General features: G+C 42.4%; 2 protein-coding genes across 5 annotated transcripts; both read left to right on the plus strand.

The window, feature by feature from the left end:
* Positions 1 to 52: 52 nt before the first annotated feature.
* Positions 53 to 4,287, plus strand: dpagt1 (dolichyl-phosphate (UDP-N-acetylglucosamine) N-acetylglucosaminephosphotransferase 1 (GlcNAc-1-P transferase)). The gene is made up of 9 exons (XM_056407414.1): positions 53 to 477; positions 621 to 741; positions 839 to 1,052; positions 1,422 to 1,568; positions 1,826 to 1,910; positions 2,024 to 2,212; positions 2,311 to 2,398; positions 2,669 to 2,824; positions 2,907 to 4,287. Exons 1-9 carry the CDS (start codon positions 311 to 313, stop codon positions 2,970 to 2,972), a joined length of 1,233 nt encoding a protein of 410 aa, XP_056263389.1. The 5' UTR covers positions 53 to 310; the 3' UTR covers positions 2,973 to 4,287.
* A 257-nt stretch (positions 4,288 to 4,544) lies between these two features.
* On the plus strand, positions 4,545 to 11,461 carry hinfp (histone H4 transcription factor). Of its 4 annotated transcripts, XM_056411678.1 has the most exons (13): positions 4,545 to 4,989; positions 5,223 to 5,449; positions 5,832 to 5,943; positions 6,025 to 6,177; positions 6,267 to 6,344; positions 7,023 to 7,143; positions 7,247 to 7,385; positions 7,466 to 7,590; positions 7,691 to 8,015; positions 9,570 to 9,707; positions 9,793 to 9,960; positions 10,058 to 10,247; positions 10,904 to 11,461. In XM_056411678.1, the coding sequence occupies exons 1-10, from the start codon at positions 4,830 to 4,832 to the stop codon at positions 9,576 to 9,578; spliced, it is 1,449 nt and encodes a 482-aa protein (XP_056267653.1). In that variant the 5' UTR covers positions 4,545 to 4,829; the 3' UTR covers positions 9,579 to 9,707; positions 9,793 to 9,960; positions 10,058 to 10,247; positions 10,904 to 11,461. The 4 variants fall into 4 exon arrangements, with proteins under 4 accessions (XP_056267653.1, XP_056267652.1, XP_056267654.1 ...); XM_056411677.1 differs by having other exon boundaries at positions 9,793 to 10,247; XM_056411679.1 differs by lacking the exon at positions 10,058 to 10,247.
* Positions 11,462 to 13,813: the final 2,352 nt, after the last annotated feature.

Here is a 13,813-nt window from a genome sequence, read left to right on the forward strand (position 1 = left end):
GAGATCGGCCGGAGGTTCCTCCTCCCCGTATCACTCGGGATATGGTTAAACAGACGTGGAGTTCAGACAGGCTGAGCAGATATTAGCAGCAATAACTCGTAATGCAAGATGGTATGGATTACCATTGCAACTCGTGGATTTATTTCTCTTTGACAAAGGAAGCACGGAGATGTAGTATGTTTTAGATTCACGAAATGACATGTCGTTACCTCAGTGAAGACAGCCACAACTCGGTCATCGGTCGCCTAAAGAGGCAACGTCCGATTAGCTTAGAAACGTGATTTGATCCCTTAGAAACAGACCCACCGAAATGCCTGAAAGCATGTCACCAGTACCCGTCCTACCGTTGCTGATCAACTGTTTCCTGTCGGTAATCGGCTGCATGGCCACATTGAAACTCATTCCTGCTTTCAAAGACCATTTTATCTCAGCCAGATTGTACGGAATGGACCTAAACAAAACATCCAAAAAGGAAGTGTGAGTAACTTTATTATCTATCACGTGATTTGTTAGTCGTAGTAATATTGTAGGTCAAAGTGTGTCTCGTTTGGAAGTCCAATGTGCCCATTCCCATCTCTAATTCTCGCCCTGGTTATCTTCCTGATCAATCCTTTCCGCAGCCCAGAGTCCCAAGGAGTCATCAGTGGGACGGTCTTCCTCATCATCCTCTTCTGCTTCATCCCGGTGCCTTTCCTTAGCTGCTTTGTAGGAGATCAGTGCAAGGGCTTCCCACACAATGAGGTGGGTCAATAGGTGCAGAGTGAACCTGTTTGTCTTGATCAAAGCTAAAACTCAACTCTTTTCTCTGTGTTGTTGTCTTCTTTTTGGGGGGATTCAGCTTGTACAGCTGATTGGTGCACTTCTGGCCATCTGTTGCATGATCTTCCTGGGCTTCGCTGATGACGTGCTGAACCTGAGGTGGAGACACAAGCTCCTGCTTCCCACCTTGGCGTCCCTGCCGCTGCTCATGGTGTATTTCACCAACTTCGGCAATACGGTCATCGTGGTGCCCAAGCCCTTCAGAGCCCTGCTTGGGCTGAATTTGGATTTGGGTGAGTTGTGCGGTTGTCTGCTGCGTGGTCTGGTTAGCAGCAGGCTAAGCAATGTGCAGATGTTTTTCCACCCCAGTCACATCCTCCAACTCCCAAAATGTTCCCAGGTCACATCGGACGTATAACGCCTCCAGCAGGATCTTTGTCCTCGGTACTAATTTAACTGTATGGATCCGTCCTTTGAAAACGTAAAGTGGTTGTCTTTACCGATTTAGATTGTCTGCCCATTATTCTGATAAACAAGGCATACCATTATGGGGAAACATATTATGTTTGTTTTCTGGATACTGTGTGTTTTGTTTTTGTTGATGTAGGAAATGACACAGCTGCAGTCACTCTGTTAATTATATCATTGATGATCTTCTGCAGGTATTCTCTACTACGTCTACATGGGAATGCTTGCCGTTTTCTGCACAAATGCCATAAACATCCTAGCAGGCATCAATGGCATCGAGTCCGGTCAAGCCCTGTTTATCTCTGGCTCCATCATCGTCTTCAACCTGATGGAGCTCAGTGGTGTGTGGCTGATTCCTCTCTCATCACCTGCATTACAGATCACACCCTCAAATCTGCAAGTATTGGACATGGAGAACTTGATTGTACTTGAAAATTCCTGACACAAGTGAAAATAGTGTTGAATTATCGTACCACACTGGTGGAGGTTATCAGCCGTTTCAGACTGAATGTGATGCTGCATGATTTATAAATGTCGATATTTCTCGGTGTACAACTTCCCTGTTGCAAAAAGGCTGAACATGTTTCATCTTTACCAGGAGATTACCGTAAGGACCATATTTTCTCCCTCTACTTCATGATACCGTTCTTTTTCACCACATTAGCACTCTTTTACCACAACTGGTAAGTTAAACCTATTAATTAAGGCCGTTTGATGAAAATAAAATGTAAAACACAGTTTGAAAACCTATATGATGTATATAATATCTGTCGACTTGCAACCTATTTTGTCACAGGTACCCTTCATCTGTGTTTGTGGGAGATACTTTCTGCTACTTTGCTGGGATGACCTTCGCTGTCGTCGGCATTCTGGGGCACTTCAGCAAAACAATGCTCCTCTTCTTCATTCCTCAAGTGGTTAACTTTCTCTACTCCTTGCCTCAACTTTTTCACGTCATCCCCTGTCCCAGACACCGGCTCCCCAGGTATACAACCTTTTACATATTTTATTCATTTACCATTTATGCTGATTATATTCTCTCAATGTCATCCAGTCACCCTCCTGATTTTCTCCCAATAAAAGGCTGAATCCAGACACAGGCAAGCTGGGGATGAGCTACTCTAAATTCAAAAGAAAGAACCTCTCAAAATTAGGAAACCTCATTCTGAAGGTAAACCTCTTGCACCTGTTTATTCTCTCATTTTATTGATATAAACATAACATTTGACCACAGCCCCATATATTTTGCTCATATTGCTTTTTTTGTCCAACTAACAGTAACAAATGCACATATTTTGAATTAAAAGTGATATAAACCAGATAAGCAAATAATCTTGACAATTGAGAAACTCAAAGTAGAGATTCAGAGGTCTTGTAGAGTGGCAGGTGTACTGCTGTGTGTGTTGGGTTATAACAATAATGTCTCAATGATCCTAAACAGGTGGCAGAGTTATTAAAGCTGCTGCAGGTGCAAAGAGGCCAGGAGGGAGATGACGATTTTATCGAGTGCAACAACATGACCTTAATAAATCTGGTCCTGAAATGTATCGGCCCCACCCATGAGAGAAACCTCACAGCCATCATGCTCATCATACAGGTATAACAAATACCGTGGAATAGTGCTGGTCATTGGGAAGTATATGAATGTTTCACTGGTTTTATTGCTCTCTCTCTCCCAGGTGGTCGGCAGTGTCGTAGCTTTTGGGATCCGTTATCATCTCGTGCGTCTCTTCTACGACATCTAGACAGCACTCTCGCAAAGAGGAGATAGAGCATTGACTGAGAAGATATGATGTTGTTTTATGGAACTATTTTACAGGCTTGTGGTCCATCTGCCTTTCGATCGACTCCATTACCTCACTGTTACGTTTCTGTGTCAGATTCTACTTGCAGTCTAAATCCAGTGCAAGGTTCAAAAGTATATTTTACTTTGTCCAACATTTTTGCATTGCATGCAGTGTTTGAACATACACTGCCAAGAGTCTGACATAAACAGCAGTGTGGGGTGTTTTTCTCCTGAATATCAGTAATTGCAAACAGGAAAAAGTAACCAGGTCTTAATAATCCTATGTGTCCGAACTGAAAGTATATTTTTGTACTTTTTATTTTATTTTATTTTTTTAAAGGAAAGTACAGTAAGTGGGGATGACTTTCGGTTTTCAGGTCAGCCAAAATCAATGGTTGATGCCTCTAAATTGTTTTGATTTGATAACAGCTTAATGGATGTAGAAGTGCTCTCAGAAAATATAAAAGGTTCACGCTGCGGTCCATTACTTGAATCTGCTTTTGGAAAATGTGCCCACTCCCACTTAATTATAAAGTTAATTTATCATTATTATTATTATTATTATTATTGTTTCGTTACCTCTGAACACACAATGGTCACTGTGAAGAAAAGCAGTGATGAGAGGAGGCTATAATCAGTCTTAAAACCAAGAATTAGAAGGAGACTGAGTTGTTGACACATTTTCTTAGGGCTATGGAGGATGAAAGTTGTCCTGATGAGAACAAATGTTTATGCCTTTCTTGGTATTAGAGCTGTATTTTTATGACTGATATGCATCCGTTGTTTCATCCCGTTCCCGCCCCGCCCCCCAGGGTTCAGCAGACATCAATGTGAAGTCAACTGGCACTAGAGTATTTTGTTCAGGAATGTGAGAAACTGTTTACTGTTGAGATGAAAACCTCAAATTGATAAAGTAAAGCTGAGAAAATTAAAAAATAAGATTTTGCCATCATCATTATTGCAGTTTTAGGAAGTATTCGGGTTCTTAATGAGAAGGAGTGAGATGAAAATGTACACATACTCGACTAAAGGTAAAAGTCTTGTATTCAGCTAAATGTTTCAAGTCTCAAAATTAAAAGTTTGTATCACCTGATTTTAGGTTGACACAGATGTATTGTTAACCCAGTCTGTATATCAACCTAACAAATAAGAAATTGTACTGCAGAAATACCAAAGATTAATGGTCAACATCTTGTTCACAACTCTTTAAAATGGTTGCTATTAACAATGGTTGTTTATGTTGTGCTTTGTGTAAATAAAAATATATATCCTAATCAGTCAGTACCTCAAAAATATCATCACGCAGGCTCTAGTCCTTTTTAGAGTGTTAGGTGTTTCACCCAATTTCAATTGTGTATATATAACTGCCAAATAAATTTACTATATTCGCATAAAATGAAAATGAAAGTACTTCTTCACTCAAGTAGGCGACTGCGTAAAAGCGGTACGTTTTACACCCGGAACTATAGCAGTACACTTGTTTCTGGGGCGACATCTGCAGAGCACACAGTCCGTGTTTCTTGTGGTTTGCCAAAACAACTCATGTTTACATCACATCCGTGCTTTTGTAGAGCATATTATTGTGTTGAAGCTCCTCTTGAAGTAAGAATATAACGCGCTATTTGCTTGTTTGTGAAAGTGTTCCAGGAAGATGTTTCTGAACTGTAACTAGAGAACTGGTCACTGTTCCACAAGTCAGTGGTGACAGTTACCAACCAGCAGCCTGTGTTAGCGAGCGTAACTAGCAGGGGGTTATGGTCGAGCCTGGCCGACGTGCATAGCTTCAGTCTGGGGGTGAAACGCATTACATTGAGCTATGCCTCCGAACAAACGGATCCACAAGAAGGCACTGGAGTTGGTTTGCGAATGGAGTTCGTGCCAGGACTCGTTCAGTCGGATGGATAATTTCTGCAACCATGTGGAGGGTCACTTTAAAGCTCTCAACATGGCGGAGGAGGACGGAGAAGAACCAGAAGGTGAGGAGTTACTCGTATTTTAGTTAAAAGTAGCTGCCTGTGGTTTAATTAATATTTAATTTGAACGGTATGAAGTTATGTGGAAACTACTTAACGGCCACTTCAGCCGAATAGTCATTGCTTCATTTTACAACGTGCTATAGTTTATTAGATTATAGATGATAAGTAAGACATATTGGTGCATTGCGTAAGTTGGTGCCTACTGATGCAAGCTCTTTGTTCTTCGTGCCAAGGGGAGAGGAACTGTCTTTGGAGAGACTGCGGCTTCTGCTCTGTGGAGGGACCTGAAGAGTTGCGCAGACATCTGTTCTTTCACTGTTACCATAATAAGCTGAAGCAGTTGGGTCAGCAGGTGCTTAGTGCCCAGCCAGAAATTGGCACCTGCTCCATCTGCTCCCAGAACTCCAACCTCATCCCTGATATCCCAGACAATTTCATCTGCCTTTGGGAGGACTGTGAGGTAAGCTTAACACAGGTCAGTGCTGTAAAGCAAGATTACTTATTTATGTACTTATACCTGTAGTGATTGGCCACCTGCTCAAATGCAGGCTTCAGTTTAGTACGCAAGGTACAGCAATCTGTAGTGTTCAGCTAATGCAAGTCCACAATGAATGAAAGCACAAAGTCTACATGTGTGACACATTTCATACACAACCAATTGCAGCATTACTTTCTTCAATACATTCACTTGATACAACCAATACATTGTGTGCAAATTATATCAGAAGCTAAGCAGTGACTGGACGACAATGTGAGATCATTTGGGAGGATTTCTGCCTTTTCAAGTGAGTGAAGGAGAGTTTAAACATGCGTTTCTTCTTTCTATGCACATTTTTTTAAAGCAACCACCGTATGAAAACCCAGAGTATTTCTATCGCCATGTAGAGATGCACAGCCTGTGCGTTGACGTTCCAGCGGGAGACTATGAATTCCCAATACGCTGTGGATGGAAAGGTACGGCATTTAACATGATTTATCTCAAGATTATAGATCAGAAAGGACTATCACTGAAGATTACGTGTCCTCACTCTGCAGATTGTGAAGCCACCGCTAAAGGACGTCCTAAACTTCGGGAGCACCTGCGCAGCCACACCCAAGAGAAGGTGGTGGCATGTCCAGGCTGTGGGGGGATGTACGCTAACAACACCAAGTTCTTTGACCACATCATTAGACAGAGCGACATGGAAGGTAAAGTTCATGTCAGGAAACTTAATAACAAAGTTCACAACAGGTTACAATGTTACCATCTAATAATGATTGCTTTGTGTGTGTTGTAGGTCAGAGGTTCCAGTGTTCCCACTGCTCCAAACGTTTTGCAACAGAGAGACTACTGAGAGACCACATGAGAACCCACGGTCAGTCCCTCCTCCATCAGCGTGAACAGGTGTTATTCCCGTGTGCTGAGGAGGACTTAAAAGACGACACTGCTCTTGTTGCGTGTTTAAGCCAAAAAACTTAAAATCGCACACAGTTTTTACTCTTATAACCATTTTCCACACCATTCCGTACTTTTGTACATGTATATGTATGTAATAGTCACTGCAACTAGTTTCAGTTCATGCATGTGCTAAATGAAACAAGAGAACTGATGGATAGGTATAATTACTGTATGATATACTAGCAAGTCCATACCAGTGAACATTTTATCCAAAATAGTCCTCCACAAATTTGCGTGATTTGCTTTTTCTTTCTTTTTTCACTGTCATTTCAATAAATCCTTCCCCACTTTTCACAAAAACACAAATTGCCAATTGAGTTTCTGCACAGGTAAACATTAGTAAGCCTCAACTTTCTGGACACCTGCATTATAGAAGCAACTTGCATTGCAAAGAAATCAGTCAAATTAAAAAATACATTATTTCATCGTGATTTCCTGGCCTGACACACGCATAGATAAACATAGGTCTCTATGAGCTCTACTCTTGACCACAGTGACCATGTGAGTGATGGATTCCTGTTGGCATCAAACAGCTCTGCAGTATTTTTAGCTGACACAATCTCCTCCCTGGTTTGTCTTTTTCTCGTTGGTACAGTGAGCCACTACAAATGCCCGCTGTGTGACATGACTTGTCCTTCACCCTCTTCACTTCGCAACCATATTAAGTTCCGCCACAGTAACGAGAAGCCGTACAGCTGTGAATACTGCGAATACAGGTCTCTATCCTCTGAAGTTACAGCAGTGCAAAACAAGATTAAGCTGTTGAACACACACTTTTGTTATTGTCGTCTTCATATTGCTACACTTTTGCATTTGCAGCTGTAAGAATCTGATCGACTTGCGCAAACACCTGGATACCCACAGCAGCGAGCCGGCCTTTCACTGTGACGTCCCCGGCTGCGGCTTCACCTCTCGTACCCTCGGCACCATGAACATTCACCACAAAAGAGAACATAAGGTGACATTATTAAAATAGTGTTCATTTACCCTGGTTTTATTCTCCTTTATAGTTATCCAATGTTATCTTTTATGAATCAGGGTAATTTTGTAGCTCGCTACAAATGCCATGTGTGCGATCAGTGCTTCACCCGGGGCAACAACCTAACTGTCCATCTGCACAAAAAGCACCAATTCAAATGGCCCTCTGGACACCCCAGGTTCAGGTAAGTCTTGCATTATTAAAAAAATAAATCAACTCCGTAATGCTGAATTTGAGATGTCTGGGTCGTTGCATCACTGATGGCCTCTTCGTCGCTCTGTCAGGTACAAGGAGCACGAGGACGGCTTCTTGCGGCTGCAGCTGATTCGCTATGAGAGCGTGGAACTGACAGAGCAGCTGATGAGGGAAAAGCAAAGTAGTCAAGCGGAGGATGATGATGACGACGACGACATTGGCGAGACTGAGGAAGAATGCTCAGGGGCAACTCCCTCCGAGTTGCAGGTGGAACTGAGAGGGGTGCTGCTGGAGGAGCAGAGGACTGAGGAGCCCACGGCCAGCGTCGAGGAGGACAATCGGGAAGAGGGCATGTTGTACGTTCTCACTGGAGTCTTGTCCCAAGCAGAGGAGGACGAGGATGCTGCTCAGCAGGTGGATTGACTGCTACAGTCCTGCATACACGTCCTTTACATGACTGGGCATTCTGTTATCAGCTGTGCAGTTTCACAGATGAGCCTTCAATGGGGGCTGGAGACGCTTAATAATGAGTTAAAACGTCTAAATGAAGGGATGCATACTCCATAATGACCCATTTTGAATATTAGCCTATGTTAGGTAAACCTGTTTGTATGTTTTTACTGACTGTGCAGTCTGTTTGCCGGTATTTATTATGATTTTCAAGTTATTCGTTGTATCACATACTGTAACACATTCAAACAGTGTGATACTAATGGTGCACTGCCAAGCGGGTTGCCTAGAGGGCATACCTCATGAGCTCTGTGTAGTTTTGTTTACGCTTCAGCTACGACTTAAATAAAGTTGACAACATTTTTGCAAAATTCACATTTGAAATTATAATTTTTTTGTTTTTTTGACAGAAAGTAAATGTGTCTTTAATGGTCACACAGTTGTATCTAATCTTTTTTTTACAAGTCAGGAAAATGAGAGGGAGATGAAGTGCATAATTTCGATTTAAATCACATACTTACATCGATAGTGTAACTATCTTTGCTGGCTGAATCTAACGGCTCTACTGCAGCGCAGTTTTAGGATGTTATCAGTCTCTGCTAGACTGGTCATGTTATTGATCTGAAATATAGAAACACTGCTATACGGTGACTTAAATTGTGTTGCACTGGTGTCATTCACTCAAAATATATCTAGAAAGACGATTTCAAAGTACATTTCTACTTCGATCCTTTTGATAAAATCAAGTCTTGAGCCTGAACATGGGCACACACTGTTCATGTTTTTATTCTACGACTCAAAAGTATGCACTTACAATATCAGTGATTGGATATTCAAACGTCAAAATGACTGTTTTACATAACCGACTGCCATCACTGCCAATGTGATCTTCTCATCAGGTGACCGAAGTCATGATGACCTGGCTCTTTGCCGCACAATGACATACAGTAGGAAGTGGCATTAGCAGCGTGGAGAAGATGAGGCGGCATGCAGCTTAGCTGAAGTGTTGCTCACTGCCCTCTGCTTCTGCTCTGCAGTCAGTGAACTCGCCTCCATTGGGACGGCTAATGGCTTCATGTCTATTGACTTTGCAAGAATGATGATGAATAGAAGGTTGCTGGACAGTAATATAACGTAGTCGCATAGACCTCTGCAGTTGTTTTGTATAGATTGCATCTGAAAATGGACGCCGTGAGGTTAAACCTACTGCTGTTGCTGCTGTTCGGTTCCTTCCAAATAGCCAATTTTCAGTTTCCTGGATGGATTGGTGAGGTGGAAGGTAGTGGTAAGACATCCTGTCATGCCTCTATGATGTCGTGTTTCAATCATGCTTTTGCAGGCTCATGGCTTCCTCTATAACAACAATGACATGTTTCTTAATCTTGGCCTTGAAGCCTATACATATTTCCAAATTGAGCCTTGCACTTTAAAATATTTAATACATCATATGAATGTTTGTGATTTGTCCAGTTGTGATGTATGCAAACACTAATAAAAAAACCTTTGACTCTCAACCAGATTTCATAGACGACATATACTGGTCCGGGTCAGCGCCCCTTTGCTTCGGCGGCTGTAAGGCGCGACACGAGGAGCTGAGGAGGGATCGCTGTGGGGACTCCAGCTGCTGCTGGCTCGGCCACAAGTCTCTGTGCCGAGGTAAGACCCCAACAATGTTTGACATTGTGCTGACATTGGATAAAAGTCTCTTTGTGTGATGCATTTCCTTTGCATTGTATGTCAGTGAACTGCGGGAGGCCAGATGTGGACTATAATGGAGTGGTTTCTGGTAACGACTGGTCGGTGGGCTCTGTGGTGAGGTACACATGTCGCCCTGGCTTCATGCTGCTGGGAAACCCGACCAGATACTGCCAACCTAATGGCCTCTGGACTCCGAAACCCACCTGCCTCAGTAAGTAAACACGAACCACAAAGATCCCATGTCCCCTTTTGATCCTTCTAGCGTATCACATGACCTCCCTCTACACGTCTTTTTTGGAATGTGTCAGCGGGGACGCATTGAAATCAGTGAGGGGGAACTAAATGGGACGTGCAACTCCACCTGTGCAAATAAGAGCTACTTCGGCCCCCCAAAACAAGGCTGCTCTCGGATAGACAACTGTATGAAGAAGGAGACTGGCTGGAAGCGCTTCTTTGCACAGTGTGTCCCCTGCATGTGTGACTGTGCTCTGTCATGTGGTGAGTGGCTTCCTCATCACACTGGGTAGCTTAAATTATGAACTAATGCAATGTTCACTCGAATGGAAATACACCTCCATTTATTTATTATTGGTTTAAACCTGCATGGCTGTCTCGTCGAGAGATTTCAACGCAAAGAACACTATGTTGACTTTACAGTAAGACATCAGATGACGAATAAATACACAGACAGCTTGCACACTGCAGAGCCACGCTGTGTTTATGATGCTTCATCCAACTGTGTGGATCAATCAGTGGACCAAAATCTGGATGTTTTAAGACATTGATTGAACCTGTTTGGCACACTGACGCCGACAATTTCTCCTTGGTTTCTAAAGATATAGGATTTTACACAATGAGGTTCAAATCCCTAGAGTCAGTGGTGGATTATTATCCGTAAAGTAGCGAAAGGGTCAGAAAAAAGAAAGACTTGTAAATACAGTCTTAGAGGCTGAATCAGACTTGGCTCAAATAATTATTTAAAAATATATTAAAAAGTTTGACCTGAAGTGCCAAGTTGTGGTCTGTGCTCATTTGGGTTCACATGTGGTAGCTCAGACAGCACTTTCTGGTCGTTTGAATTTACTTGGTACTATAATGTTATGTCTCACATGCTTTATTTTTACATGTTTCTGTAAACATGTTTGTTTTTCTAGATAAAGGAAGGAATAAAGACAAGAAGAAAGGGGAAGTGAAACAACGGAGATTAGAGTGACTGCTCGTCGTTCCTCCTCTCAGTCCATCTGTCTTGGAAGGAGATGAAACCTTAATCTTGTTACAAAGGGAGGAGCTGTGGTTGGGGAGCTCAGGAGTTTGTCAACATGAAGAGTGTTGAGTTTTGTAGGTAGTAGAACAGGTTAACTTTTAATATGTAAATCATTGACTGTAAAAAAACACACAAAAATATCTTCTTTTTTTCTAAATCAAATCTTTATTATTTTAGAGATGGATTACATCAACATGAAATGATGCATTTTAAAGCAAGAAGATTAGGCTCCCCTTTCCAGAGTCAAAGAATCTACACCTCCTTTGCAAATTCACTGGATTATTGTGCTGGAATTTTTTTATTTTATCCAGCACAAAACAACAAAATTCTGAACTTAAATCTGCAGTCGAGTTTCCTCAAACTTAAGTGTTTCTTCTTCTATTGTCCCTGGGGTCGTTTACATTTTACTTTCCTTGTATTTGATAAATAAAATGGCTTCTGACTACCACTAGATGTTGCTGTTTTGTTATCTCACATATCAGGTCACAACATGTTCTACTCTTTGCATTTATAGGAACTTCATACAAAATGAAAAAAATCTATTAAATCAAGTTGTATTCTCTTCCACATCTGATCTTGAAGAGTTCCTTCTGAACAGCTGGTTCATCACTGTTTGTGCCAGGTGCTGAACCTAAGGATGATGTGCTCATTGGGTTTCGGTTTGTAGCAGCCAATTCCTGTGAAAAGGGACGAATTTGGATTAGCAGCGTAAATATTAGGGTTCATAAACACAGATTCTGAGAGGGCCAGTGCTCAGCTGACGCTGTGCTCTTGCATTGATATACATTTTCAACAGCAAATATCAAAATATTTTCAATCCCATTCAAACTTGATATGAGATTTGAACAAGGGTGCACATCATTAATAAAAGGAAAGATTAAAGATATAGAGGGAGTTCTAGTGTCACAACCATACTATGTAATCACACCATGAGGACATGCTGAGGCAAGTGAGTGAAAAGAAAGCCAATTCTCCAGTCTCATTACTGCTCATTAAGTCAGATCTGTGGTACTGGATCTCCGGGGAGGATGCTCACCAACATCCAGCCTGCTGTCCTCTCCTGAGCTTTCTGACAGGATCTCCCAGTACGTCTGCTCATGCTGGTTTCCAGCTACTCCATTCACACTCTCCAGTAACAAGCCAAAGTCTGGGTCCTCCTTCACAGTGAACCTGGACACACATAGAGTCAGGACATCTGTCCACAGCACAAATAGGTAATCGCAAGCTTGCAAAGGAGAAACCGCCGAGCCACCTTTAAGAATAAAGGATGTTGTGCAGAGATATGAAAGGGGGTGCCAAGTGTGGTCTTACTTGAAGTCCTGCTGTGTTTCCTGCAGTCTCCTCAGAGCGCTCAGCAGCACACCTCCCTCTACCACCGAGCTGAAATGGGACTCAGGAGCCATGTTAGACAGGTCGTTCTCCACAGACAGTCTGATGGGAAGAGTCGCCAGACCTGCACACCATAGTATATTCAGTTATAGTGACTCTTTGCATGATACACACACACACACACACAACATGCATCTTATATATTCACCTGGTTCTGTGAGAGCTCTTCTGGTTAGCAGCAGAAGAAACCCCACAGAGAGGAGAGCAGTTGTCCTCAGTGCCATCCTGTATACGATCTTGTCCTTCAGGTGTGGACTATAGCACTGCAGCTCCGTACTTATAGCGCCAGCAGCCTAACCCTGTAAACCTTTACCATGCCCTTTTGTAAAGATGTCTTTGTTGAGTTTAAATATTTACAGCCACAGACTGAAACTAAATCTTTGACTGTTTGCTGTGTCAGTCAGTCACGGTATGCACGTATGTGCTTTATGAATAGAGAACCACTGTTATCTCTAAAGTGGCTTTATGATCTTTTAGTTGATTAATGATCCTCATTAGTTTCCTCTCATGGCATGAATAAGAATGGTTGGTTGATCTTAGATAATGCATGCAAACTCAAGCCTATTCTTCAGAGGCTGTATTAAAGGTCATATCTCATTCCTGAAGGCAAATGTTACATTATGCAATCAGGATTTGGCCTTTAGGTATAGAATAATGGGTTGACGTAGCACCTCACGTGTACCTAGTGCAGTGTCAGTCAGCCAAGCGTCAATGCAAAACATATACCTGAGCCTTAAATCAAAGCATCCATCTTTATGTTGGTCACTGACTCGTCTCTGTCACACCAAGGTTGAGCTGTCGAACAACATAACAAGAACGAAATGTGTTGCAAAATAGTACAAACCTGTGATGATTTACAATGATGGGCTGGCCTTTACAATGACTGTGAGGGTTTACATGTGTTACACTGTCTCTGTCGAGATGGTGCATTGGGGATAAGGCATTTATAACGGAGGCATAACACACAGGTTCCTGTGCTGAAATTGCGCATGTTGCGACGGTGAAGTTCGTTTTGTATTGGTCTGATTAAGAGGTGCACATGGCTAAACATGTTTTTGGTTTCCTCTCAGGGGGATGTTAGCCTTGTAGGGCCTGCTTGAACGCGAGTAACCCCGGACGTTTTACCAAAAATAACCCAGGCACTGCAGCATCAGCACCAGGCAGCTGCGCAGGTGCGGCCTTTAAAGAGACAGCGTGGCCTTAAAATCTCACCGAAACCTTCCGCTTGTTTACACAGACTGTCAACACGACAGCGACAGCGATGGAGCCGAATCGATCATCTGTATCAATATCATGTGGCATGAGGCACGTCAGAAAAGTACTATCCACAGCGGAGCTTTATCCTCATTTCATTGGGTTATTCCCCTCATTCCTCCAGAGACAAGTCACCTCAGAATAGGAAATGGAATAC

This window comes from Pseudoliparis swirei, chromosome 3 (assembly GCF_029220125.1).
Source record: "Pseudoliparis swirei isolate HS2019 ecotype Mariana Trench chromosome 3, NWPU_hadal_v1, whole genome shotgun sequence".
In the NCBI taxonomy this organism is placed as follows: domain Eukaryota; kingdom Metazoa; phylum Chordata; class Actinopteri; order Perciformes; family Liparidae; genus Pseudoliparis; species Pseudoliparis swirei.

Coding starts and splice junctions, on each gene's coding strand:
- dpagt1 (XM_056407414.1), top strand. CDS start 311: ATGCCTGAAAGCATGTCACCAGTACCCGTCCTACCGTTGCTGATCAAC. Junction 1,911..2,023: donor GCACTCTTTTACCACAACTG/GTAAGTTAAACC, acceptor ATTTTGTCACAG/GTACCCTTCATCTGTGTTTG. Junction 2,399..2,668: donor TAGGAAACCTCATTCTGAAG/GTAAACCTCTTG, acceptor GATCCTAAACAG/GTGGCAGAGTTATTAAAGCT.
- hinfp (XM_056411677.1), top strand. CDS start 4,830: ATGCCTCCGAACAAACGGATCCACAAGAAGGCACTGGAGTTGGTTTGC. Junction 6,345..7,022: donor AGACCACATGAGAACCCACG/GTCAGTCCCTCC, acceptor TCGTTGGTACAG/TGAGCCACTACAAATGCCCG. Junction 7,591..7,690: donor TCTGGACACCCCAGGTTCAG/GTAAGTCTTGCA, acceptor TCGCTCTGTCAG/GTACAAGGAGCACGAGGACG.